Genomic DNA, 26,645 nt, shown 5'->3' with positions numbered 1-26,645 from the left:
TCCTTAAATCCCTTGGGAACCAAAGGGCCCAAATGAGTGTAATTCTGTAGTGTCAATCCCACGAACCTTCCCTACTGAAAAGCCCACCCCGAGCTCTACAAAGCCCACAATTCCAGACCCTCTTGACAACTAAAAATAACCAGCAAACCACCTATCTTAAATTGTTTAACCCTTGGTTAGCTTGTGCCACCAGGAACCCTGACCCTTGGGACATCTGGTCATGGGTCCATTCCATTCTTCCCCATATTTCCCCGTTTTCTTCACTGCCTCCTCCAATAATCAAGTATACTCCTCAGGCTTCCAACTGACACCATCAACCAGTCTTAAATAATCAAACGTGGATTCCTTTCTCTGGCATAGGTTCCAGGTCCTTATCTCCCGGTGCCTTGCACCCACCGCATACCCTCCTCCGTCCATGCCCCAGCCGTCCTGGGAAGTCTGAGGCAGCCAGTTTGCGCGTCTTCCTCCCCCCCCCCCGCCCCCCATCCTGTGGTCCACATTTCATATGCCCCTGCCCTCATTCTGATGGTTTCCTAATTGCTGGTTCCGGAGTCTTCCTGGCTTGCAGTCCGCCGGCCCCCTGAGAGTTCCAACGCCTCCTTTCCAGTCCCCCCCCCCCGGACCCTGCGCACAGCCCTGGGGACCTCTTCGGTGTCCAGCTGCTAAGTTCCCGGTGTCCCCCCCCTTCCGGAACCCCTCCGCTCTGAGGTCCCTGCCTTCTCCCGCCCGCACTGGTCCCCACTGCTGACCCTGACCCGAGCCCCGGGGAATCGCGGACTCCCCTGGCCCTGCCGCCCTGCAACGCCCCCCGGGCAGCGCAGCCCGCAGCCGCGCGGTCCCCAGCGTCACTACCTTGGCCTTGGTGACGAGGTGCGTGGCCCGCTTGACCACAGCGAAGTTGCCCTTGCCGATGGTGCGGTCGATCTCGTAGTAGCCGATGCGAGCGGCCATCGACCCGCGGGAGGCCGGGGCTGTGGGACGCGGCGGGCAGGCGGCCGGGGGCACTGCGGCGGGGGCTGCCGGGGGCCCCGCGGCGGGCGGAGGCAGCAGGCGACCGGCCGGCCCGGCTCCCCCTGCTCCGGCCACGGCAACCCCGCCAGCTCCGCTCGCCGCCGCCGCCGCCATCTTGTTGTGCAGTGAAACCTCCGGGGCCGCGGGGAGCCGGCCGGGGGGGAGGGGGCGCGGGGGGGCCGAAAGAGGGGGGTTGCCGACAGACGTCACTCCGAGAGGCGGGGCTCCCGCGCCGCCGGGCGCCCGGCGCCATGGCAACCGCGCGTCACGTGCGGACGCGCGTCACTGCCCGAAGCCATGGCAACCGTGACCTCACCGGGCGAGCTCGACCTTCCCGCGTGGGTCCCTGTTCCTGAGGCGCCGGCTCCCTAGTGCCCCCCTCTGGGGAACAGGCAGTGAAAACGTCGAGGGTCAGCAGCAACTTCTAAGCTTCCGCCGTGCCTAGCGAGGTAGGAATATGAGATGGGAGACCCCAGAACCCGACCCCCGATGGCCCCTGGTTCGCTGATGGGATCCCTGCTCCGACCTGTGTCCCAGTTCAGTCACCACCAAACCTCCCTTAAAAGGATTTCCTCATCACCAAAAATACCAGCCTTGTCCCACTTTAGCCCTGGAGGCCACAGAGGCAGGAATAGCTACAGTATTTAAGCAACTGTAACCAAGTTGGTAGCAAGGCAGGGGAATTGTTCAGCAAAACTCTTACAAAACTCAGCTCTTTGTACAATCAATCTAATAGTCATCGAACACCACAGAAGAGTGTGGAAATTAGAGTTTGCATATTCAAGGACGTTGAGCCCAGCCCAATCATGCATTCCAGTCATTGGGTGGGTGAGGACCAGAAAAGGAACGTCATTTTCCTTCCTGCCACCCCTGCCTGGCTCGGAACAATTCTCCAGCCAGAGTTTGTCGGGATTTCTGCACTCTTTTTTTTTTTTTTGCTGGGTTAGTACTGGTGAAGTGCGGTGCCACGAGGACCGCGTCATGTTTAAAGATGAGCAATCCGTTAAGCAAAATGAGTAAATAATATAAATTCCATCCCTACTAATGATTCTCCAAGGACATTAAGAGTGATCAAATTAATAATCCCTGCAATAAAACCCATATCCCTCTTTTCTTCCCTCCTGTTATCTGGCATTCCACATCCTGGGCTGGGACCAAGCCTCTCCCCCTCCTCCTTCCTTATTAAGTAGATTGATTTATCTGCCTCTGGTGGGGATAGGAAATTGGGCTGTAAAGGAGAGATAGCCTTTAGCCTGTTAGGTAAGGAAGGAAGAAGGCTGAGGACATTCCTCTAATTGTATCTCATGTATCCAGTGCTGATCTACCCACACCTGTATCTCTCTCCGTGGCACACCAGTATTGTCATGTCTCTGTGCAATATCAAAAAGTGACATCTAGGTCACTGGGTAGATGAGAAAGGAAATACATGCTTACTCTTTATGACCAAAGGACTTTTTCCAATGCCTTTTCCGACTTGCCCTATCTGACATAAGTAATGGCTGGGTCTAGGATGGGACAGAGGGGTCATCCCACAATTGCCTTGGATCAGTTCCCTGGTGGCTCTTTCAAATTGCCAGCACAATTAACACTAATTGGCTCCTTTACAAGCAAATAAGAACAGGGATGAAGTGGGCCTTGCTTCTTAGGCTGCTTAAACCTATTCATCAAGTGAGATTATGAAATCCCAGATGAATGATTGGGTGTGGCCAGCCACCCTTACAACTCCATGGCCCTTGCCCAAATCTAGCAAGGCTAAGAACTTAGGAGCTGGACCTCAGAATGAGTTTTACCATCTCCTTGGAGGTGGGGAGCTCTGCTGGTGAGGCAAAGAAAAGCAATCTTTCTCTCTTGAAGTCTTAGAATTAGTACTGAAACCACTCTTGTCCTTGTCTTGGCTGTGCACCGAGTGCCTTCCACTCTTAGACATAATTTGAAAATTTGTTTGTTTTGAACAAAGTTTATTCTCTGTGTGTATCATATTCTCATTCATATTCTCTCTCTCTCTCTCTCTCTCTCTCTCTCTCTCTCTCTCTCTCTCTCTCACACACACACACACACACACACACACACAGAGTCTCTCTCTACATAGTCCTGGATATCCTGGAACTGGATGTGTAACCAGGCTGGCCTCAAACTGGCAGAAATCCACCTGCCTCTGCTTCTCCTGCGCTGGAATTAAAGGCCTGTAGCCACCACACCCAGCTAAACAAGGTCTCATTTAGCCTTGGCTAATTTCAGAAGTGCTGTGTAACCAAAGACAATCTTGAATTTGGGATTCCCCCCCCCCTGCTTCCACTTCCCAAATACAGGAATTAGAGGTGTGCCCTGACCTGTTTTATGCAGTGCTGGGGATCAAACTCGGGGCTCCATACATGCTTTGCCATGCACTCACTCTACCAACTGCACCCCTTATTCAAATTCTCATTGTCATTCTTCCCATCCCCTATCTTAAGAAAGCATTGAGAAGGAGCTAGGAAAATTGAGCCTTGCTTTAATTCCCAAAAAGAGACCTATCCTGCTGGTTCCCTAGCAGTGAGTATGGGGTAGCCAGATGATAATGTGTCTCGGATGTTCCTTGCCTTTATGGGATAGGGCCAGAAGGTGGTGCATTCAGTCGAGATCTGGATAAAGACTTGCTGGGTGCTCAGAGACCTCAGTCCCCAGCACCATAAAATAACTCAACAACAACAACAACAACAACAACAACAACAACTTTTGCCAAGCACTAGATTGCACAGTATACTTTTATAATATTATAAAATCACTTAAGATTTACAAGCCTAGCGTAATGCTGCAATGCCTTTAATTCCAGCACTTGGAGTTCCAGGCCAGCCTAGTCTATAAATTGAGGTCCTGAACAGCCTACACAGCCTAAACAGGGCTACACAGAGAAAACCTGTCTCAAAACAAAATCTCACAACAGTGTCTGGAGAGGTATTATATTATTAGGTGCATTCTGCAGCTAAGGAAAAAGAGAAGTGGAGAGACTAAGGGGATTGTCCAAGGTCAGAGCCAGGAAGTGGTAGAGCTGGGATTCAGATGCAGGTCCTAAAGCCTGTATTCTGCAGCACCACCCCCCATACACACACACCATTCTAATCCTTCTGAAGGAAGACGCCAGAAGGAAAATCATGTTTCTAAGCTAAGGCTGACTTACTTAGATTCAACCTAGTGTACTAGTTTCTGTTTTCCATGAACCCCAAGGTTCATATGTTAAAGTTCTATCCCCCCCCCCATGGCATTATTAGGAGGTTGTGGAAGCTTTATTAAGAGATGGGACCTGGTAGGAGGTCTTTGGGTGATCAGTAGAGCATGTCATTAGAAGGAAACGTAGGATTAGGAAGTTGGTGTCCCCCCTCTCTCTTTGACTTCTTGGCCATGAAGTGAAAAGTTTTCCCTCTGCCATGTGCTCCCTCCATGATGTCTTCCCCTGAAGCAGGCCCAAGAGAAACCTTTCTTCCTTAGAAGGGAATGAAAAGGGTTGGGGATTTAGCTCAGTGGTAGAGCGCTTGCCTAGGAAGCACAAGGCCCTGGGTTCGGTCCTCCGAAAAAAAGAACCAAAAAAAAAAAAAAAAAGAAGGGAATGAAAAATAAAATAAAATGGAAAGGACCTGGTTGTTCCTAGGTATGGTGGGGGGAGAAAGTTTACTATATCTATGTGGGACAGCTTAGCCGGGAGCAGACTCACCAGAGAGTCCAGAATGGGCATGACCCTGCTGAGCTGGGCCACGTGAGGAGAAGGGGGAGGAAAAAGGAAAGGGGAACCAGGTGGAGCAACCAGGAGACCGGAGGAACAAAAAAAAGGGGGGGGGAGGTAATCAAAATGTCTGGATTATATAGGGAAGAGCCTCTAGAGAAGGAAGCCTTGGGTGGGAACATTCATGGTACAGGATGGGGTGTGCTAGCCATACCCTATGACTGGTAGGGAAGGAGATGCTGGGAGAACCTGGTAGCCAGATCTGCTTTGGAATGTTAAAAAGATACCTCCAGGTTTGAAACTTAAGAAACAGTTGAGGGGTTGGGGATTTAGCTCAGTGGTAGAGCGCTTGCCTAGGAAGCGCAAGGCCCTGGGTTCGGTCCCCAGCTCCAAAAAAAGAACCAAAAAAAAAAAAAAAGAAAAGAAAAAGAAACAGTTGAGTGCCCTATATGTTTGTTAGGGCAATTGAACACTGGCTAAAACAGCAGCAGGGAGAGGAGGTTGAGGGTTCCTAGAAGCAAGACAGAGGGCCTGAAGTATCTGAATGAAAACAGTAGACTTGCCTGTGATGGTTTTGCTTACAAAACTCCCAGAAGGAGACTTGCTGTTCGCTAGGTAAGAACGTCACTACCCAAATGAATTGCCTCAAGAGATGTGTTCCTGCCCCTTTAAGAGGACTGATGTGGGTGGCTGAACTCTCAGAGACATGCCATTTAATAGTAAGGCAAAGAGATGACCACAGTCCGCCACTATATCCAGCTGCTTACTCTCTGAAAAGGCAAAGGTACATTCAAAGACAAAAGTTAACCTTTCCATAGTGTGATGGCATTCTGTCTGGATGCAAAACCTAAAAAACACCCAAACCCAGACATTCCTGTTGAAAATGGTAGAACAGAGACCTGGAGGGTGGCTCATCAGCTCGCAGGGTCAAAAGTTTATGCCCCATGGTAACCTCATGACCTGTGACCCCTGAAAACAAGCCAGGTGTTTCGACACGAATCTGTTATCCTAGTTCTCCTATAGTGAAGTAATAGCCAAGACTGGAGAATCACCTAGAAGCTCAAGGACCAGTTAACATAGAGGACAGATTGTGACAGAAGCAAGGGACATACTTTCTGAGCAGGGTGAAAGGAGACAACTGATCTGAAAAGCCGGTCTCTGATCTCCACCTTCTGCCATAGTACGTATACACTATGGCATGCATACTCTCCCAGCCATCCACACACGTGCACATGTATAGATACATGCACATAATAAATGATAATAATAAAGTCCCAAAAGAAGGGTCACAGAGATGGGTCAGGTGTAAAGGTGTTTGCTGGGAAGCCTGATGGCCAACCCCCAATTGACCCCTGGGATCCCCATGGTGGAAGGAGAGAGACAATTCCGGAAAGTTGTTATCTGGCTTCTACATGTCCCATGGTACACACACACACACACACACACGTACACACACACACGTACACACTTGTTGTACACACACCAACGAATGCACACACATACAAATGTGGTTAAAAAATTGGGGCTGGGACTATTACTCTGTAGTAAAGTGCTTGGCTGGAATGAATGAGACTCTTAAGTTCAATTCATAGCATCACAAAAAGAAAAGAAAAAAAGCATTCAATGCTTTTATACATGATACAAAATCTGAGGGTCAGGGGCTGGAGAGATGGTTCAATGGTTAAGAGCACTGACTCTCGGGGTTGGGGATTTAGCTCAGTGGTAGAGCGCTTGCCTAGCAAGCACAAGGCCCTGGGTTCGGTCCCCAGCTCCAAAAAAAGAGAAAAGGAAAAAAAAAAAAAAAAAAAAAAGAGCACTGACTCTCAAATCCCAGCAACCACATGGTGGCTCACAACCATCTGTAATGGGATCTGATGCCCTCTTCTGGTGTGTCTGAAGACAGCTACAGTGTACTCATATACATTAAATAAATAAATCTTTTTTAAAAAAAAATCTGAGGGGCTGGAGAGATGGCTCAGTGGTTAAGAGCACTGACTGCTCTTCCAGAGGTCATGAGTTCAATTCCCAGCAACCACATGGTGGCTCACAACCATCTGTAATGAGATCTGATGCCCTCTCCTGGTGTATCTGAAGAGAGTGGCAGTATACTCACATACATGAAATAAATAAATCTTAAAAAAAAAAAAAAAATCTGAGGGTCTCTGCCAAGTATGGTCTATAATCTGACCAATTGGGAAGCTGAGACGGGAGGGTTGCCATAAGTTCAAGGCCAACCTAATTTACATAGTAAGACCCTGTCTCAAAACTAGAGAAAAATATTATAATGATTTTTTAAAAATTATACAAGTATTTTGCCTATAAGCGTGCATATGTATCATGTGCCTACAAAGGCTAGAAAAAAAAGGCACTGGAGCCGGGCAGGTGGCTCACAGTTTGAGGCCAGCCTGGTCTACAGATTGAATTCCAGGAGAGCCAGGACCAGGCTACCCAGAGAAACCCTGTCTTGAAAAATCAAAAAAGAAAAAAGGAGAAGGAAGGCAGGCAGGCAGGCAAGCAGGAAGGGCATTGGGTCCCCTGGAACTGGGGTTGCAGATAGCTGTGAACTATCACAGCTCTGGGCTGGGCTCTGCAGGAGCTGGGCCATTTGTTTGTTTGTTTTTACGCAGATCTCATTATGTAGCCTATTGCCCTGGAATTCAGTATAAACCACAACTCACTCAGATCCACTGCTTCTGCCTCTCCAAGCTGGGGTTAAAGGCTAACCCCACCACCTAGCATGCTTAACCATTTGTTTTCAAGACAGGATTTCTTTGTATAGCCCTAGCTCTCCTGGAACTTACTCTGTAGGCTAAGCTGTCCTTGAACTCACAGAGCTCCACCTGCATGCTTTTCCATTTTTAAAGGTCCACTTATCTCAATACTAGGCAGCTTACCAGCAACTAGAAAGAAAACTGTATCCTCACCATATTGCCTCTTGGATTTTCAGAGCTCTGAGACCGTAAGGAGGGTCCAGGCTCTGGACATCTCTGGAATCAGCTGACACAGATTGTTGACATGTAAACTTTATTCAGAACATCTGTATACCAAACACGACATTGCTGAATGTTTTTATTCTGGTAATTTTGAAACCAGGGACTTACTACCTGACTCTAACTCTGCCAGCACACGGGAACTGGGACACTGTGGGCCACATTATCTGAACATTCCAAACACCCTGGTGTCTGGGAGATGCGAGGCTTCTCTGTTTCCGGGCTACCCTTTGTTTCACCATCCCAGCCGTGTGGTTTTACCTCCTCTTAAATCCTAGATCAACCCAGCCTGGTTTGCATGTCTCCTCTGACTGTCTAGAAACAGAACAACCTGGTCTCTGGCTCCAAAGCACCACAGGGAAGGGCCTGAGAGCAGTTCAAGGACTGGCTTCAAGTTGCCCCAAGCATGATGCCCCTCCCAAACAAAACTTTCCCTTTTTTTCAGTATATGCAGTAAGATTTGACCGAAGATTTTTATATACTTACTAAATATCTCTTAAATCATTCCCAGATATCTTCAAGACTTCTAAAAAAAAAAAAAGACTTTTCTTTCTGGTTTCCGTTGTTGTTGTTGTTTGGAGATAGGGTCTCTCTGAGTGGGCCCTGGAGGGCCTGGAACTCACTGTGTAGAGCAGGCTGGCCTTGAATTCAGAGATCTTCCTGCCTCTGCCTCCAAAGTGCTGGGATTAAAGGCAAGCACCACCACGCCTGACTTATTTTTATAGTGCTGTGCCTGTGTGATGTATCTGGGAGTGGACACATTCTATGGGACATATGTGGAGGTCCAGAGATAACTTGAACCAGCACCCCTATTTTTTTTTTATAGATTTATTTTATTTATATGAATCTACTGTAGCTGTCAGACACACCAGAAGAGGGCATCAGATCCCATTACAGATGGTTGTGAGCCACCATGTGGTTGCTGGGAATTGAATTCAGGATCTGAGGAAGAGCAGTCAGTGCTCTTAACCTCCAAGCCATCTCTCCAACCCCCAACACCTCTTTTTTATTTCTTGATGTTTTAGTTGTGAGACTTTTCTCCAGTGCCACCCTACTCCTATGTCCCTCCCCTCTTGTAGACGAAGTTTTACTGTGCAGCGCTGACTGGCATGGGACTCACTCTGTAGACCAGGCTGGCCTCAAGCTTTGAGATCTGCCTGCCTCTGCCTCCAGAGTCCTGGGAATAAAGGTGTGCTCCACCATCGTTTAGCTTTTCAATCTCTGTCCTTGGGCTCCTCTCATCTCCTACCCAAGGTTCAAGCAGTTCTGCTTCAATTTCCAGAGTGGGTGGGAATACAGGGGCATGCCATGGTGCCCTGCTGTTTTTCTCCATGTTTATGTGTGACTGTATTAGCATTCAGACTTAGCCTCTTCATCTAATAAATAAATAAATCATCTTCTGGGGGTTTTGTCTTTGGTAGTTGTTTTGCAGCGCTGGGGATGTGTATATCCAGGCCCTGACACAAACCAGCCTCCCCACTGAGGTACACTCGCTAGCTCCCAGCTTTAATATGATGTAGAATATCACTGGAATATCCATGAGAAAAATTATCTAGCCAGGACAGTGTTTTCCCACAAACGTGTGTGTACCTTATGCCGAGGTCTCCTCATTCGTCAGATCTCCAGTACTTAGGCTATAAGGCCTTTTTAAACCAGGTCTAGTGGTTTACCCCTTTAATCCCAGAACTCTGAAGGCAGAGGCAGGTGCCTTCCAAAGGCTTGTTTTTGGCTTTTCGACACAGGGGCTTGTTATATATCCAAGACTAGCCTCAAACTCACTATCCTCCTGAAGTTGAGGAGTGCAAGCTTATACTACCAATCCAGGCTAGATCTGGGCATATTGGTTTTGGTGGTGGTGGTGGTGGTGGTGGTGATGGTGGTGGTAGTGGTGGTGGTGGTAGTGGTGGTGATGGTAGTGTGGTGGTGATGGTGGTGGTGATGGTGGTGGTGGTAGTGGTGGTGGTGATGGTAGTGTGGTGGTGGTGGTGGTGGTGATGTGTGGTGTGTGGTGGTCTTTGTGTTTATATATGCTTGTATGTGTGTAACTCTATGAGGAGGCCAGAGGGCATTGTCAGGTATTGTCCTTGATCTTGCCCTCTGCGATATTGTATGAGGATCTCTTGCTGAACCTGGAGCTTGGTGATTCAGCCGGACTGGCTGCCGACAAGCCATGGCCACGCTTCTTGCCTCTGCTCCCTCAGAATTAGGATTACAGGTATGCATTGCCGAGTGTGTTTTTCAGGATGAAACTCAGGCCTTTGCATATCCAGCACTTTGCTGAATGAGCCATGTTCCTAGTCCTTTTGGAGGGTTGGTTGATTGGTTTTGAGGCGAGTTCTCACATAGTTCAAGTTCCCCTTGAACTTGCTCTGTAGCCAAGATGACCTTAAACTTCTAATCCTCTCGCCTCTACCTTCCAAGTTCTGGGATCACAGATGTGTGCCACTGTGCCCGGCTAGAATCTTGTGTAAATCTTGTGTATCCTTTCTCATAAATATAAAAGCGAACTGGCTGGACAGTGGTGAACACACCTTTAACCCAACACTTGGGAGGCAGAGGCAGGCAGATCTCTGTGAGTTTGAGGCCAACCTGGTCTTCAGAGCAAGTTCCAAGACAGCCAAGGCTACACAGAGAAACACTGTCTCTAAGAAATGAATGAATGAATTAGCTAATTAATTAAAAGTGTGCCTGAGATCTTAGGAAGTCAGAACATTTCACAGAAAATAAAGGCGTACTTGGATCTTTCCCTTCGTGTCTCTGACTCTGCACCTTTTCTCCTCAGCTCGCTCCTAGCCAGTGTCTCCAGTGCGGGGTGTCTGCCTTGGCAATCGCCTCGCAGTCCTATTCAGACCTTTGCCTGTTTTCAACCAAGATTGATGTTCTGTTCTTGTACTGAGGGGCTGTTTCTCGGATTTTCTACCAGTGTTTTCAGCTGATGGCCCAGCGTATTTCCTGCTCCTGGGATTGGCCTGGCTTCTACACCAGGAAATGAGCTGCCTTCTCTCTGCTTCCCTTTCAGGCCCCTTTAAACACACACACACACACACACACACACACACACACACACACACACACACCAAACAAACAAAAAAAAACCCAAAGAACCCTTTCACACACACACACACACACACACACACACACACACACACACACACACACACACACACCAAAAAAAAAAAAAACCCAAAGAACCCTTTCCCTTGTCTGCAGAGACATCTGCTGGTGAAATTCTAAAATACAGTTTGCCCTTTTCTGTTTTACTAGGGCCCTCTAGTTCTTTCTATTTAAACCTCCAGGAAATTGAAAACTGGAAACCCACGTCAGAAGCCAGAAACTTGAAATCCAAATGGAAGCTGCCTCCAGGAAGCAGAATTTCTTTTTTTTTTTTTCGGAGCTGAGGACCGAACCCAGGGCCTTGAGTTTGCTAGACAAGTGCTCTACCACTGAGCTAAATCCCCAACCCCGCAGAATTTCTTTATGGCTAGAAAGATAGTACAGTGGGGACTAGGGAGACTAATGGGTAATGTGGTTGCCACACAGGCATAAGAACCCTCGCTCAGGGAATGTGGGTTGTACACCCTTAATCTCAGCACTCAGGAGGTAGATGCGGCCAAATACTTGAGTTCTCTGCAAGAACTCTCTTTCTGCAGAACTCTCTCTCTCTCCACCCGTTTCTTTTCTTTCTTTTCTTTGGGGGACAGGGTGTGTGTGTGTGTGTGTGTGTGTGTGTGTGTGTGTGTGTGTGTGTGTGTGTGTTGCAACCCTGGGTATTCTGAAACTAGCTCTATAGACCACACTGGCCTCAAACTTATAGAGATCTTCCTGCCTCTGCCTCTGGAGTTCTGGGATTAAACCCATATGCCACCATGTGCTGGCTTCCACCTGTTTCTTTTAATTCCTTGTTTCTACTCTGTAGTTTTGGCTGCCTTGCTCAAACACTACTCCTTCCTCAGCCTCTCTAGTGTGGGGATTACTGCCATCCCACCTGGCTTTTTTTTTTTAATTCATTGAAGTTTCTATCATTGAGAGGTTTATTGTTGTTTTGCCTTACTGGGGCTAGAACCCAGGGCTTCGTCCCTGTTGGGCAATAGTTCTGCTACAGAGCTACATCTTGAGCCTAACTGAAATAACATTTAAGGTAAATTAATGGTGCAAGCTGCTGAGATTGCTCAGGGGATAAAGCTTTCAATAGCCAAGTCTGAGGAACTGAGCGGTGTGGTGTCCCCTACCCTAAGGATCCATGTGGTGAAAGGAGTTATCCTACTCTGAAAGTTGTCCTCCGACTTCCACATATGCTAAAGTAGCAGGTGCAAGAATGCATCAGAAAAAAGGAAACATGGGACTGGAGAGATGGCTCAGCGGTTAAGAGCACCGCCTGCTCTTCCAGAGATCCTGAGTTCAATTCCCAGAAATCACATGGTGGCTCACAACCATCTGTAGTGAGATCTGGTGCCCTCTTCTGGCACACAGGTATACATGCAGATAGAGCAGTGATAAACTTAAAAAAAATAAATTAATCTAAAAAAAAAAAGAAAAAGAAAAAGAAAAAGGAAAGATTTTTCAGGGCTTAGTGGCATATGCCTTTAACCCCAGCACTCAGAGGCAGAGCCAAGTGGACCAGTGTGAGTTCAAGACCAGCCTTATCAACTTAGTGAGTTCCAGACACAGGGAAACCCAGTCTCAAACAAAGGACTGGAGAGATGGTTTAGTGGTTAAGAGAATGGGCTCTTCTTCTAAGGGACCTGTGTTCAATTCCCAGGACCCACATGACTGCTCACAAGAGAGTCAACATCCTCATAGGGACTCATATCCAGGCAGGTCAGGAATGCATGTAAAAATAAGTAAATCACTGCTTTAAAATTACTACAAGAGTGGAGTATGCTGGGACTTGAGAGATGAGCCCCAAGCCAAGTGTGTTCTAGGATCCTTCCAGGCCTCCGTAGTTTGAAATCCCCGAGAAGGTGGAACCATATTGCAATGAGCCTAGATCATAGAAACCCCAGGTAGCTATCAAATACATAGCCTTCACTTTTAAAACTTAACCACTGAGACTTCTTCTACTGACTTTCAAACACCAAGTATCCCCTTGCTTGTCAGGCCAGCTCACTCACTCCTTCGCAGCCAGGTCCCAGCCTACTTCCTCAGCCTCAGGTTTCATCTACCTGCTCGTTTCATCCTTCCTCACCTCACAGATACAGGTTCCTCAGCAAGGCACGTTTATGTCTTACCTTCACACCTTACTCCTGAACTTTCGTTGTTTGAAATTTTGCCTCTCCTTCAAGGTATAGTTCAGCTTAATCCCAGGTGAAAATTATTCAAGGTATGAGCTTGAGAAAGCTAGCTAACTTCTCTGGGCCTGTCCTCAACTTAGAATAGACACATTAACAGCCATCTTCTCATAGGATTGTTGGGAAGAGTAAGTAAATTACCATTGTCAAAATTATGACATAAATATTTTTTGCATGAGTATGCCCTCGCATGCAGTCCAGAGCTTGGCATTGAATGTCCTCCTCACCTGCTGTCTGTCCTACATTATCTCTTGGAATAGAGTTCTACAAGTCGGATAGTCAGCCTGAGCTGGCAAGTCCCTATCCCAGCATGGGTCTGGAGACCAGAACTCTAGTCCACACTGTAGGGAGCGGCACATATAGATAAAAGATGGTGCTGACATCTGGTGGTCATTTGTGGTTATTACCCACAAAGCGCATGTCCTTGGCATTTCTCGGGCAGCTATCAGGCTGGAGTGATATTCATGCTAATGAGGTATTTCATGCTCCACCAATCCCTAGAGGACAAATATATAGCCATAGCCTGTTTTGTATATAAGGCTGGTGCCTTTGTTCCTCGGGGTCCCCGTATCAAGAATGAGGTGTTCCTGCAATAAAGTCTGTTGAGAAGAATCCAACGGTGTTGCGTCTTCCTTGCTGGACGAGGTGGGCGTTGCACCACATGCTTGCATGACAAGCACTTTTCCAACTCCTCAGCCCCAGTAATTATTTAAAATATAAAAAAATTAGGTTTTAAAACCCTTGATTACTTTTATTTTTAATGTATTTGTGAGTCTGTCCGTAGATCAGAGGGCAACTTTGTGTTTGATCCTTCCAGCTTTTGGTGAATTACAGGATCGAACTCAGGTTGCCAGACTTGCCTGGCAAGCTCCTTTCACCCAATGAGCCATCTCACTAGCCCTTGATGAGTTGTGTTTTTGATTTTCAAAGAGGACAATAAGCCCAGCAGAGGAGGTTAGTTGCATAGGTAGAAAAGGATGAAGTAAGCAAAAATAAAACAAGCAAATTAGTTGTTTCAGTTATCTGTCTTGTAAGGCATTGGCAAGGAGACTGAACAGGAGAAGTACAGGTAACATCTGGTTACCTTCCTCAAAGGAATTAAATGGAATCCCCCAGTGGGGGTACATACTTTACACTCAGGAGGCAGTGAATCTTTATGAATTCGAGGCCATTCTGGTCTATAGATAGAGTTCCAAGACAGCTAGGACTACACAAAGAAACCCTGTCTCTGGGGTTGGGGGAAACTAAGAGAAATAGAAGTTTGTTATCAAGCTTACAACTGGCCTGTTTGGGAAATTTCTCTCTTATCCTTCTCACTTCTCAGAAAGTCAGATAGCAACTTAGTTTCAGTTTGGCAAACTGGAACATTAGTAAGAATGACCCGTTTTTATTTGTATGAAATTGATACATAGTATCTGGGCTACTACAGAATGATGGATCTTGATCCATGTTTGCAGCATCTGTCTGGGCCTACTGTAAGAGCTTTGTCCAAAACAATGGCTTCAGGTTTGGGTGGTTTGTTTGTTTGTTTGTGTTTGAGAAGAAGGCTCACATGGTTTCCAGGCTGGCCTCAAACCCACTTTCTGTGTGCTGGGATGAAAGCATGCACCAACTCACTGAGCTTTCACTTTTATTTCTTTATTTTTTGATATTTTTAAACAGTTTCCTAGGGCTGGAGAGATGGCTCAGAGGTTAAGAGCACTGACTGCTCTTCCAGAGGTCATGAGTTCAATTCCCAGCAACCACATGGTGGCTCACAACCATCTGTAATGAGATCTGGTGCCCTCTTCTGGCCTGCAGTCACATATGCAGGCAGAATGCTGTACAATAAATAAATAAATCTTAAAAAAAAAACAACAACAACAAAAAAACCCAGTTTCCTATAACCCAGATGTCCTCAAACTTAAGTCACTGCCCCTAGCCTAAGTGCTAACATTATAGATGCCATCATACCAGATGAGGTGATTTGAATGAAAATGGCCCCCATAGACTCATAGGGAGTGGCATTATTGGAGGAAGTGTGTCATTTGGGAGCAGGCTTTAATGTTTCAGAAGCTCAAGCCAGGCCCAGTGCCACTCTCTTCCTGCTGCTTGCTGCCAGGTATAGAACTCTCTGCTACACTGTGCCTGCCTGTGTGCCACCATGCTCCTCAGCATGATGACAATGGACTAAATCTCTGAACTGTAAGCCAGCCCCAATTAAATACTTTCGTTTTTAAGAGTTTCTGTGGTCACAGTGTCTCTTCACAGCAAGAAAACAATGACTAAGACACTAGATTTCATAATCTTATTAATAATAAGTAATACAAACTTTATACCAAAAAATGAAGCTCTCAAGACAGTGAAAAGAGAGCCAGACAGTGCTCTATACCTTTAATGTTAGCACTCACTCCATGCTCAGGTCAGAAGATCTCAAGTTCAAGACCAGCCTAGGTCTACAGTAGAGATACCATATCTTGGGTGGGAAGATGGCTTAGTGCTTAAGAGCTCTAGCTGATCTTCAGAGGACCCAGGTTCAATTCCAAGCACCAACAGAAAGGCTTACAACCATATGTAACTACAGTTCCAGGATCTAATGCTCTTCTGTCCTCTGTGGACACCAGGCACATAGGTGGTACACAGTCATACACACAGGCAAAACACCCATATACATAACATAGTAAAATAACAATGTCATTTTTTTCAAAGACAGGATAGCCAAAACAGTCTTGGGATTACTTTGTAGCCCAGACTGTCCTCAAACCCCCAGAGACCCACCTCTCTGTCCTGAGTGCTGGGATTAAAGGTGTTTACCACCACCGCTCAGTATAATTTTTTTTAATTTATTTGTTTTATTTACATGAATACACTGTAGCTGTCTTCAGACACTCCAGAAGAGGGCATCAGACTCCATTACAGATGTTGTGAGCCACCATGTGGGTTCTGGGATTTGAACTCAGGACCTCTGGAAGAGCAGTCAGTGCTCTTAACCACTGAGCCACATCTTCAGTCCCCAGCACAATTTTTTAATAAATAAATTTTTTAAAACAAAGAAAGAAATACTGTATTTTAAATGAGGTATGGGGGGTATGGGTTCAGTTCCTAGCACCCATATCAGTCAGTTCACAGCTCTCTGTAACTCCCATTCCAGAGCATCCAATGTCCAAGAAAACCTACGAAATGAGAGAAAAAGTAATGTCAGTACTGGGAGGTGAGGCAGAGAGGGTTAAAAACTCAGTCATCGTCAGCTGCACACAGACTGTGAAGACAGTTTGGGATGCAGGAAGTCCTGACTATAAAACAAACGAATAAAACACACAAATTAAAATATTGTGAAATAATGCATTAATAGGACAGAAGTGGAGGATAATAAGTAAAAGTGGATGATTTGGAGATGTGGAGATGAGTGGAGATGTGGAGAGATTGAGGCACCCATGCCTGTCTGGCAGGGAGTGTAAAATGCAGCCACTTTGGAAAAAACACCTTGGGGTTAGACATGGAAGGGCATCAAGATGACTCACCAGGTAGATAAAGGTGCTCATCTTGTCACTCTGTGTGACAACCTGATGTCAGTTCACACACACACACACACACACACACACACACACACACACACACACACCACCCCTTAACTCTTTCCGAGTTGACCGGGATTTCTTTGCTACACCCAATTTCATGTCCTTGTGATCATCTTCTTCTCGTTTTCATTCTCCTTCTTCTTTTAATAGCCCATGGAGTCCAGCTTGGACTGTTCATCTACTCCTGAATGTAGGGCCATTTCCTGAAGCATGGTTGACCCACCAGGGGCCACCCCCTTAAGAAAGCTGACTTTCCCTCCTTCAGAAGCCATCAACTCTCTGTAGCTCCTCGGTTAGGGGTGGAGGCTCATGAACACCTTTCCCCTCTGTGCTAAAATGTCGACAGCCTTGATCTCGTACAGGCAGCAGCTGCTGGGAGTTCCTGCGCACAGCAACGCTGTCACATCCAGAGATGGTTTTCCTGCAGTCTCTCCAACTTCTGTTTTTAACTCCTTCTACCATGATGTTTCTGAACTGTGTGTGTGTGTGTGTGTGTGTGTGTGTGTGTGTGTGTGTGTGTGTGTGTGAGAGAGAGAGACAGACAGACAGACAGACAGACAGACAGACAGACAGACAGACAGACAGACATGGCATCTGTGGCTGAGTTCTCCACTGACACTTACTCTCTGCACTTTGAGCACTTGTGAGTTTCTGTGTTAACCACTGTCCAAGAATAAAGAAGCCTCTCTGGAGAGGTCTGAGAGTGGCACTAATCTATATGCAGAGAGATGTGAATTTAGAGGGCAGTTTGATACAATGTTCGTTTTGCAGAATGATAACAATAGGTTCACCCCAGGGGCCTCTGAGCTCCCCAACTATAGGTTCTTAGCCAGATTTACAACACCAGTCAGGCCCATGTTTCCTCCTGTGGAATGATCCTTAAACCCAAGCAGAAAGCAATTGGTTACTGCTGGAACCTTTGTGCCACTCTTGTACCCATTGTCGTGTTTTGCCATGCCAGTCATTACTGTAATTCATGATGTTCACAGCTAGGTAACTTGTTTCCCCCACCCCTGCCCCAGTAGCCTACACATCACTTTCCAGCATTGTGAAAACTAGCCAACATGAAGGATGCTTCCTGATTAGTGGTAACTTGGTTTTTCTGTGGCCCGTGACCAAAGCGTGTGATGTCTTCAGCACTAGGGTCTCACCATCGAGTTCTGGTTGGCAGCCAAGAGTATTGGCAATAGCCTATATCTAGAGTGCCTCTGACCAACAGTTTGAGGTGTGGTGCCCTTTAACTGGAATGGGCCTTTTTACTTGGCATTCTATGGCTTCAGAGAAGAGCATAAACGCTATTATGGGGTAATTCCAATTGTGTGTGTGTGTGTGTGTGTGTGTGTGTGTGTGCATTTATGTGTATCTCTCTCTGTCTCTGTCTCTCTCTGTCTCTGTGTGTGTGTGTGCATTTATGTGTATCTCTGTCTCTGTCTCTCTCTGTCTCTCTCACTGTCTGTCTGTCTGTCTGTCTGTCTCTCTCTCTCTCTCTCTCTCTCTCTCTATGTATGTGGCTTATAAAATAATAGTTCTCCATCCTTCCCCTTCCATTCTTATTCATCAATTTTCCTGCACAAGGGCCCTCAAAGGCACAACCCCAGCGCTCCATCTGCAGTGGTTAATGGCATACACTAGTTCCATTATCCTTGGGGAACCAGCACTCCCACCCCTGGGATCTGGAAAGAGTCCTTCATGGTTATGAGCAACTTAGCTACTTCACTAGCCATAGCCATGTCTTCTCTTTCTCGCCTCTTCCTGGATAGACATCAAGTTACTGCTACCCTCATGCTGGTTTGGAGGGAGGCAGTCTCAGGCTGAATGATTTTCTAGGACTGTGTGTTTACCTACTGCCTGGTTATCTTGAAGAAGAGTGGGATTTCTTTGCTCCAAAGACTGATGTCTCACAGCTGCAGAAATGCAGCTGCATATCCAGCTGTTCAGAGCCACCTGTCAGACCTCTTCCTGCGTGGGCTTGGAAGTATGAATGGAGGAAAGAACTCGAATGAACTAGTGTGGCTTACCACCCTGTCCCTGGAGGAGACAGACTAGAGAAATATGGAAAGAAGTTACGTGGTTTCCACAGAAGACAGGGCAGCATGTCTATGCACAGTGAATAAAAAGGAGTGGGAAAGGACAGTCTTAAAGCCAGCAGCACGAGGTGGCACGCATCTGCCAGCCTAGCACTTAAGAGGCAGAGGCAGGAATGTTGGGTGTTCAGATTTGGCCTGGGAAGATGGCTCAGTCTGTAAAGTACACAAGAGCCTGAGTTCAGATCCCTTGCACTGTGTAAAGCAGAACCTGGTGGAAGCCCTCATCATCCCAGCCCTGTGGAGGCAGACAGGCGGATCCCTGGAGTGCACTGGTCAGAGAAGTAAAGGAGTTCTTTGTGTTTGTTTTTGGTTTTCGTATACTGACACAGATTCCGATCTCCAGAAGGCTCTTGATGGGGCAGAGGAACAGTGTCGTGGTAGTGCCAGCCTGCAGAGGTGCCCATAGCCAGTGAGGACCATAACACAATGACTGAGTACAGTAGTGTTCATTGTTCCCAGCAGAGTGGCCACAACCCCTAGAAGGAACTGCTCTGCCAAATAGCATTAGGGAAGGCAGTGTTAAGAGTCTCATCGGGCAGCAGCAACTCCTGACTATGTACCATGATTGTCTTGGGAAGGAAGCATGTTGCGCAGCTCATGGACCTGCTAGAACCAGTGAGGGAAGAAAGAGCAAAGGTCCTTATGGTATGTTATTTCAGACTACTAAAAGGTTAGTAGAATGGAATTGCTGGTGTCACAGAGAAGATTGTAGCTAAATCTTTAACCTCATCTTGGCCTCTTTTTTAAAGTTGATTGAATCAAGGAATGACTTTTGAAAAGCCAGTTTGCCCCTTCCACTGTTTTGTTTGTTTGTTTTATTTTTTAAGATTTATTCATTTATATGAGTACACTGTAGTTGTTTTTAGACACCAGAAGAGGGCATTGGATTCCATTACAGATGATTGTGAGTCACCATGTGGTTGCTGGGAATTGAATGCAAGACCTCTGGAAGAGCAGCCAGTGTCTTAACCACTGAGCTATGCCTCCAGCCCCTCCACTGTGTTTTAAGGCAGAGTCTTTCTGGTTTCTGCCACTGTGCTGTGTAGTCAGGCAGCTATTCTCCTGGCCCAACCACCATTTCACTGGGATTGTGGATGATGCATGCCCCTGCATCTAGCTTTCACACGGCTCAGTGCTTCAGGCTTGCACAGAAAACATTTGTACCTGCTGAGTCACCAAGCTGGTCTCTGATGGATTATCTTATCATATCAACCAATAAAATATTGTTTCCAAGTGTGTGCTTAGAAGGAAATAGCCAATGAGAGTAGCTTATCTCCTCCCTGAGTTCCTGGGGATCAATCTCAGGTCTGGGGGCAAGCATTTTTACTGAGCTGGCTTGCTGGCCCAGGTATTTCAAAATGGATTAGCATTTAAGCCAGCTGACTGAGAAAGAAGATTTGCCCTTGTCATTTTGTGTGGACTTCCTGCAGTTAGTTAAGAGAGCAGAACAGGGGGCTGGAGAGATGGTTCAGTGGTTAAGAGCACCCGACTGCTCTTCCAGAGGTCATGAGTTCAATTCCCAGCAACCACATGGTGGCTCACAACCATCTGTAAAGAGGTCTGATGCCCTCTTCTGGTGTATCTGAAGACAGCTACAGTGTACTCATATATAATAAATAAAATAAATATTAAAAAAAAGAGAGAGAGTGCTGTCCTTTCTGGCCATCCTCAGATCCCAGCATTCCTAGTTCTCAAACCTTCATGTACAACCTGGAACTTCACTCCAGCTTGCCCAGGCCTCTAGTTTGCAGATGGTGTGTGACCTCCATAATCTCATGAGCCAATCTTCATAAATCTGCGTGTGTGCTTCCTGCTGGTTATGGGATTTCTCCCTCCCTCCCCTGTAACTTTGTATGTGGACATGTGAGTACAGTCATGTAGTGTATGGGCATGTGTGTGTGAATACACACCTGCCTGGAGGTCAGAGAGGAGATTGGGAGTCCTTCTTTGTTATTCTCTTTGTTATTCTCTTATTGAACCTAGAACTAGTTGGTGGCCAGCAAACCCCAGTAATCCTCCTGTCTCAGCCCCAAATAGTGCTGGAATTACAGTCACTGGGCAGTCCTATTCCAGCTTTTTTGGGGGGAGGGCTGAGATCCAAGCTCAGGTCCTTGTGCTTGGTCTTACTCATCATGCCATCTCTCCAGGCCGCCACCTTTGAAACATCTTCATGTAACCCAGTCTACCTCAAATTTAATGTGTAACAGAGGGTGGATTAATAAACCATGATTGATATAGTTACCATTGCCTGACTACAGTTGGAAAGTGCCGTTTGTTTTGTTTTGTTTTTCTTTTTTTTCTTTTTTTATTCTTTTTTTCCGGAGCTGGGGACCGAACCCAGGGCCTTGCTCTTGCAAGGCAAGCGCTCTACCACTGAGCTAAATCCCCAACCCCTGTTTTGTTTTTCAAGACAGGGTTTCTGGGCTGGAGAGATGGCTCAGAGGTTAAGAGCACCCGACTGCTCTTCCAGAGGTCATGAGTTCAATTCCCAGCAACCACATGGTGGCTCACAACCATCTGTAAAGAGATCATGAGTTCAATTCCCAGCAACCACATGGTGGCTCACAACCATCTGTAAAGAGATCCGATGCCCTCTTCTGGTGTATCTGAAGACAGCTACAGTGTACTTATATATAATAAATAAATAAATCTTTAAAAAAAAAAAAAAAAAAAAAAAGACAGGGTTTCTCTCTGTGTCCTGTCTGTCCTGGAACTCACTCTGTATACCAGGCTGGCCTTGAACTCACAGAGATCCACCTGTCTCTGCCTCCTGAGTCCTGGGATTAAAAGTGTGCTCAACCTTCTGACCCATCATAGGTCGTAGACTAGTAAAACATCCTATTGTTAATTCCTTTAGGTGCTTTGGTACTCCAGTGCCAAGCTGTGAGCAGGGCATTGAATTTCCCTGGTAGGTAGTTCTGACAATCGCTACTTCTAGAACACTTCCTACTTCCACTTAAAACAAGTAAATAAATGGAAATAAATGAATAAGCTTTATTTGTTCTTGGCCTTATCCTATGGGTTCAATGGAAACAGAATACTTTATTCCTGGTAAATAGGCTGCTTAAAGTACCATATGCCACCCAAGAAAAGTCAGAAACAGGCCAATGAGACACTTACTAGAGAAAGGTGCTTGCCACCAAGCCTGTTGACCTAAGTCCAATCTGCTGTACTCACATAATGACAGGAGAGAACTGATTTCTGAAAGTTGTCCCTGACCTCCATATACATGTACATTCATAGATGAACACATGCAAGCCCACAAATAAATGTCATTTAAAAAATTTTAAAGAAAAGTCAGAAATAACTGCTAGCTGGAAAGACAAACAACTTGGTTTCTCTATGGCCTTTTTCTACAAAGATCCCCTGCAAAGGTAGTTGTCAGAGGCTAAGGGAATTTGCAGCAGTAAATCTCAGGTGGTCTGGTGTTGCCATAAGCAATCCTGTCTGTCGTCTGTGAAAACAAGAGACAGGTACTCGCCTTACACCTGTGTTACACTGGGGATGAAGGGAAGCGGGTAGGGAGATGATCCTTTCTAGGTCTGGATTCTTTTTAAAGATGACTATATGAACTAGAAGACAATGTCCTTATGGTTTCCTTGGGAGGAAAGGATTGCACTGACTGTCTCATGGGAGAGACATCAAAACCATGTAGCCATAGAGCAAATAAGTCAAATACAATTAACAAAGATGAAAGTTTCCAAGTTCCAGATGTGGTGGTTCACGCCTGTGATCCCACCCTCAAGAGGGAAGATGCTTGCTTGCCATGGGTTCAAGGTCTACTTGGGCTACAGTTTCAGGCTAGTTTGGGCAGAAGGCAAGACCCTGTCTAACATATACAAAGGAATCGCAAACCCAAACTTTCCATCCCTGTAAGCCTGCTGTTTGATGTCAACAAAGAGAACAAAGCCACAGTGCTTGGGCCCCAGCAGTTTTCTTTTACTTCTCCAGTACAGCAGCCAGGGTGTAGTGCATGCTGGGCAAGTGCTCTGCTGCTCAGCCACATGCCAGCCCTCCTCCTTCTTCTGAGGCAAGGTCTCTAACTTAAGTCTGTCAGGAGGACTTACACTTGTATTTCTCCTGCATCAGCCTCCAGCAGAGGTAGGATCAAAGGGGTCTGTCGATGCTGGTTTAGTAATCCGATCCAGTAACTGAGTAAAAGCAAAGCAAAGCAAACCAAACACCAAATTATAGACAAAACCAAACAATATAAAACCAGCTTTACTCTCCATTTTTCCCACCTCTGTCAAGAGTCAAGAAGAAACTTACTTGGCTAGCTTTTAGCTTTGAAGCTGACTTGCTAAAATGATTGGGTCAAAGCTAGGAATTCCAAAACAAAAAAGAGCTGGAAGACTCTACTGCCCCCTGGGATGCTGCCCCTTTTCCTGGCAGGGTTCTACCAGCACCCTCTTCCTGTATGCGTAGGATATCCCATGGGATAGGCTATGCATTGGGCTAGAGACCTTAGACGTGGTGAAGTGGAGAAAATCAGCACCTCACCTGGCTTCAGGTACCCATCCCAGAACACAAGGAGAAGTCGAGGGAAGAGAACAGATCCTGCAATGTTGTCTTCTGATTTCCACAAGTACCCATGTACAAACACACACACACACACACACACACACACACACACACACACACACACACACACATCATGCGTGCCCCCACAGAGAGAGAGAGAGAGAGAGAGAGAGAGAGAGAGAGAGAAAGAGAAAGAGTGATACAGAAACTCTCTTTTTTTTTTTTTTCTTTTCTTTTTTTCAGAGCTGGGGACCGAACCCAGGGCCTTGCGCTTGCTAGGCAAGCGCTCTACCACTGAGCTAAATCCCCAACCCCAGAAACTCTAACTCTCTTCTTTGGCTTCCTGAAAGCACAGGGACGTATACACAGACTCCCAGGATATTTGTCTGTCTGGACACAGCCTCTTGCTATGGAGCTCTGGCTCACTTTGAACGCTCCACCCGTGCATCCTTCCTTGGCCTCTAACTATAGGGATTACAGCCATAGATCACTTCACTGGCTGTGTTGTCCTTGTTCTAATAGACTATTCTTTATTTTAAGCCTCTTCAGGCTTACAGGAAAGCAATGTAAAATACAACATTCTTTAATGTTACCTTACCTTCATAATATCATTATTAAAATCTGGCTAGTATTAATGTTGAACATTTATTACAATTGTTGAGATAATGCTGACATTTTGTGATTATGATAACTGTCACGTTGTTGTGTAATCTCACTATTTTTGCCCAGCTGGCCTTAATTCCTAGATTCAAGCAATGCTCCTGTCTCAGCCTCCTAAGTACTTGAGCCTACTGGCCTGTAATTGAACCTATCTTGACACTTTATTGTTAGTAGTAATAAAGGTTTTGTTTGTTTGTTTTTTGCCAAAAAAAAACAAACAAAACAAAACAAAACAAAAAACTCACACACAGCACTTTATTTAAAATTGTAAAAATGGTTAAAAGTGTGTTATTCTTAACTTTCCCAGTGCTGAGAACTGAACCTAGGGATTCACAAGACCTTTAATTCAGGCATGTGGGGAGAGGCGGTCAGGAGAGACAATCTGGGTTCTTCCACCACTATAGAAAAGTGAAGTCTCGGGGTTGGGGATTTAGCTCAGCGGTAGAGCGCTTGCCTAGCGAGCACAAGGCCCTGGGTTCGGTCCCCAGCTCCGAAAAAAAGAAAAAAAAAAAAAAAGAAAAGAAAAGTGAAGTCTCGTGTGGGATGTAGAACCACAGCACCACAGCCTGAAAAGAAACCATCCTCCCCCCCACCTGTCCATCACCAGTCTAAGCCCCTCTCATCCACAATAGGATGCTGGCCAGTGATGTGCACATGACTAGAACTCGATTCAGGTGGTTGGAGCTGGAGCCAGCCACACTGAGCACGGGGTGACAAAAACCCGGGGCTGGCCACAGGAACTGCCCTTTTCTGGTTTTCTTGATTCCAGCATACAGCTTCTATGTTGTGCACTCCAGGGCCTACCTAATGCCAGCACGAGTTCTTTATCACCCACTACTTCTGCGAAGGTACAAGTGTGGCCCAAGAGCCCTCTAAGACCCTCATTCCCATCCCCTGACCTCTACAGCCAGGACTGAGCTCTTGGGACTCACAGATGCTGATGAGGAAGTCCTGGCAGCCATGTTGAAAGGTACATCTATTTTGATTCTTTGAAGTAGAGGCTATTGTCACCTAGATTGCCCTAAAGTTGCTCTGTAGCTGAGAACAGTTGAACTCCTGATCCCCTGCCTTTACCTCTCTTCTGTAAAGGCCATAGGCATGTGCAACCATATCCAGTTGGATGTGTTTTTGTTTGTTTGTTTGTTTGTTTGTTTTTAAGTATAACTTCAGTTTTATTTTCCCATTGTATTTTTCTTTCTGCCTTCATGAAATCACCTCTTTACATGGGCTTTGGTGGAGGTCGTGGTGCAGCGCCAGCAGGTCTGTATCGTGGTGGGGGTGTTCGGTCCTTCCAGGCCTCACGAGATCGATTCCTGACGCTCATGCTATGAATGGCACAGCTCACGCAGTAGTGCAGCTTGACATAGAGCTTGCGAAGCATGTAAGCGTCGAAGACACTTGCTTCGGATATGTCCCTGACTGCAGTGGCTTCTACAATGTTCCGAATGACAAACTTCTTAATGGCCTTATCCTTGGGCATGCACCGGGCGCAGTTTGTGCAGCAAATTGGCTGCATGGCCCTTTTTGGCACGACCGTTGTTTCTCCTTTTTTTGGTCTGTGAATAAAAAAAGATGCTATTAGAAAAGAGGTGAGACTTCAGCCCTTTCTGGCCAGCCACAGCCCCGTCACCCATAGAATTCCCGGGGCACATCAAGTCCAGGCTGGATGGACACTCTGTCACTTCCTCCTCCAAGGCTTTTCGGATGTTTTGCTATTAAGTAAAATTCATCCTTTAGTTTAGGGTTCATTTGTTGTTTTGTATATTCTATAGGGCTGGAGATGTTATAATATTGTATTTCTGTTATTGCAGTACCATATGGGATAATATCCCTGTCCTAAAAATTCCCTGTACTCAATGAGGTATATTAATGCATACCTGTAGCCTAGAAGTTGGGAAGCAGAGACAGGAGGATCAAAGATCTAGGTTGCTTTTGACTACATAGCTAAGTTCAAGACCAGCAGAGCTATGTGACACTCAAAACAAACAAACAAAGAAAAGAATCACCATGCTCCATTTGTTGTTCTTGTTAAAGGGCCTTACGGTTGTGGTTTTCTTTGTATGCCCATGTTCCTGTGAGTGTGCATGTGTGTGCCCATGGAGGCCACAGTTGCTCTTTTTGAGTTAGGATTGATCACTGAACTTGAAGTTCACCTATCTGGTGAGACTGGCTGACCAGTGAGCCCCTGGGTTCCTCCTATTTCTGCTTCCAGCCCTGGAATCACAGGGACGTGCTGCCGGGCCAAGCATAAAGCGCCATGGCGACTTTGACACTAAGTGTTTCACCCACAGAGCCTCTTCTCAACCTGGTTCTTTTCTTCTTGAAGAACAGAACTATTGAGAGACAGTTACTATAAGTAGAAGTTTATTTAACAAATACATAAAGCCCAAAGAGAGGTGGAAGTGGGTTGTTCCAAGGCAGGAGAGCAATAGCATAATGGATTCCATGTTTGGGTTTTGTTTTTTTTTTTTTTTTTTTTTTGGTTCTTTTTTTTCGGAGCTGGGGACCGAACCCAGGGCCTTGCGCTTCCTAGGTAAGCGCTCTACCACTGAGCTAAATCCCCAGCCCCCATGTTTGGGGTTTTAAAGGAGTTTTTATGACTATTATTAAAGTAGGTGTTTTATTCATGATTTGCATAAGATGAGTATTTTGCCTCCCAAATCAGGGTAGATGGGCTCTCTCTTGTATAGTATTTCTTCCCGTGATCCTCCAGCAAGACTCATTAGAGGAGAATGCGGACCTTTGTTGGTAGTATCTGTGGTGGATGGGAGAGTGCCCCGGTGCCTTAATTTCTGATAGGATGGCAACACCCTATCTGCAGCTTCAAGGACACT

General features: G+C 46.2%; 2 protein-coding genes and 1 pseudogene across 3 annotated transcripts in view; 1 reads left to right on the top strand and 2 right to left on the bottom strand.

The window, feature by feature from the left end:
• Positions 1-1,147, bottom strand: part of Sik3 (SIK family kinase 3) — a 211,128-nt gene extending 209,981 nt beyond the window's left edge. The window contains exon 1 of one of the 2 annotated variants that reach the window (XM_087563721.1): positions 853-1,147. In XM_087563721.1, the coding sequence (XP_087419847.1) occupies positions 853-1,125 (273 nt within the window). In that variant the 5' untranslated portion in view covers positions 1,126-1,147. 2 annotated transcript variants of the gene reach the window in all.
• Positions 1,148-1,308: 161 nt separating this feature from the next.
• Positions 1,309-26,645, top strand: part of Pafah1b2 (platelet-activating factor acetylhydrolase 1b, catalytic subunit 2) — a 51,884-nt gene continuing 26,547 nt past the window's right edge. The window contains exon 1 of the mRNA XM_087563568.1: positions 1,309-1,460. The gene's annotated coding sequence lies outside the window, so the exon portion shown is untranslated. The remainder of the gene's footprint in view (positions 1,461-26,645) is intronic.
• Positions 24,956-26,070, bottom strand: LOC148004105 (small ribosomal subunit protein eS26-like; annotated as a pseudogene).

This window comes from Rattus norvegicus, chromosome 8 (genome assembly GCF_021556685.1).
Source record: "Rattus norvegicus strain SHRSP/BbbUtx chromosome 8, alternate assembly SHRSP_T2T, whole genome shotgun sequence".
Classification (NCBI taxonomy): Eukaryota; Metazoa; Chordata; class Mammalia; order Rodentia; family Muridae; genus Rattus; species Rattus norvegicus.
This window is presented reverse-complemented; position numbering and strand designations above follow the sequence as displayed.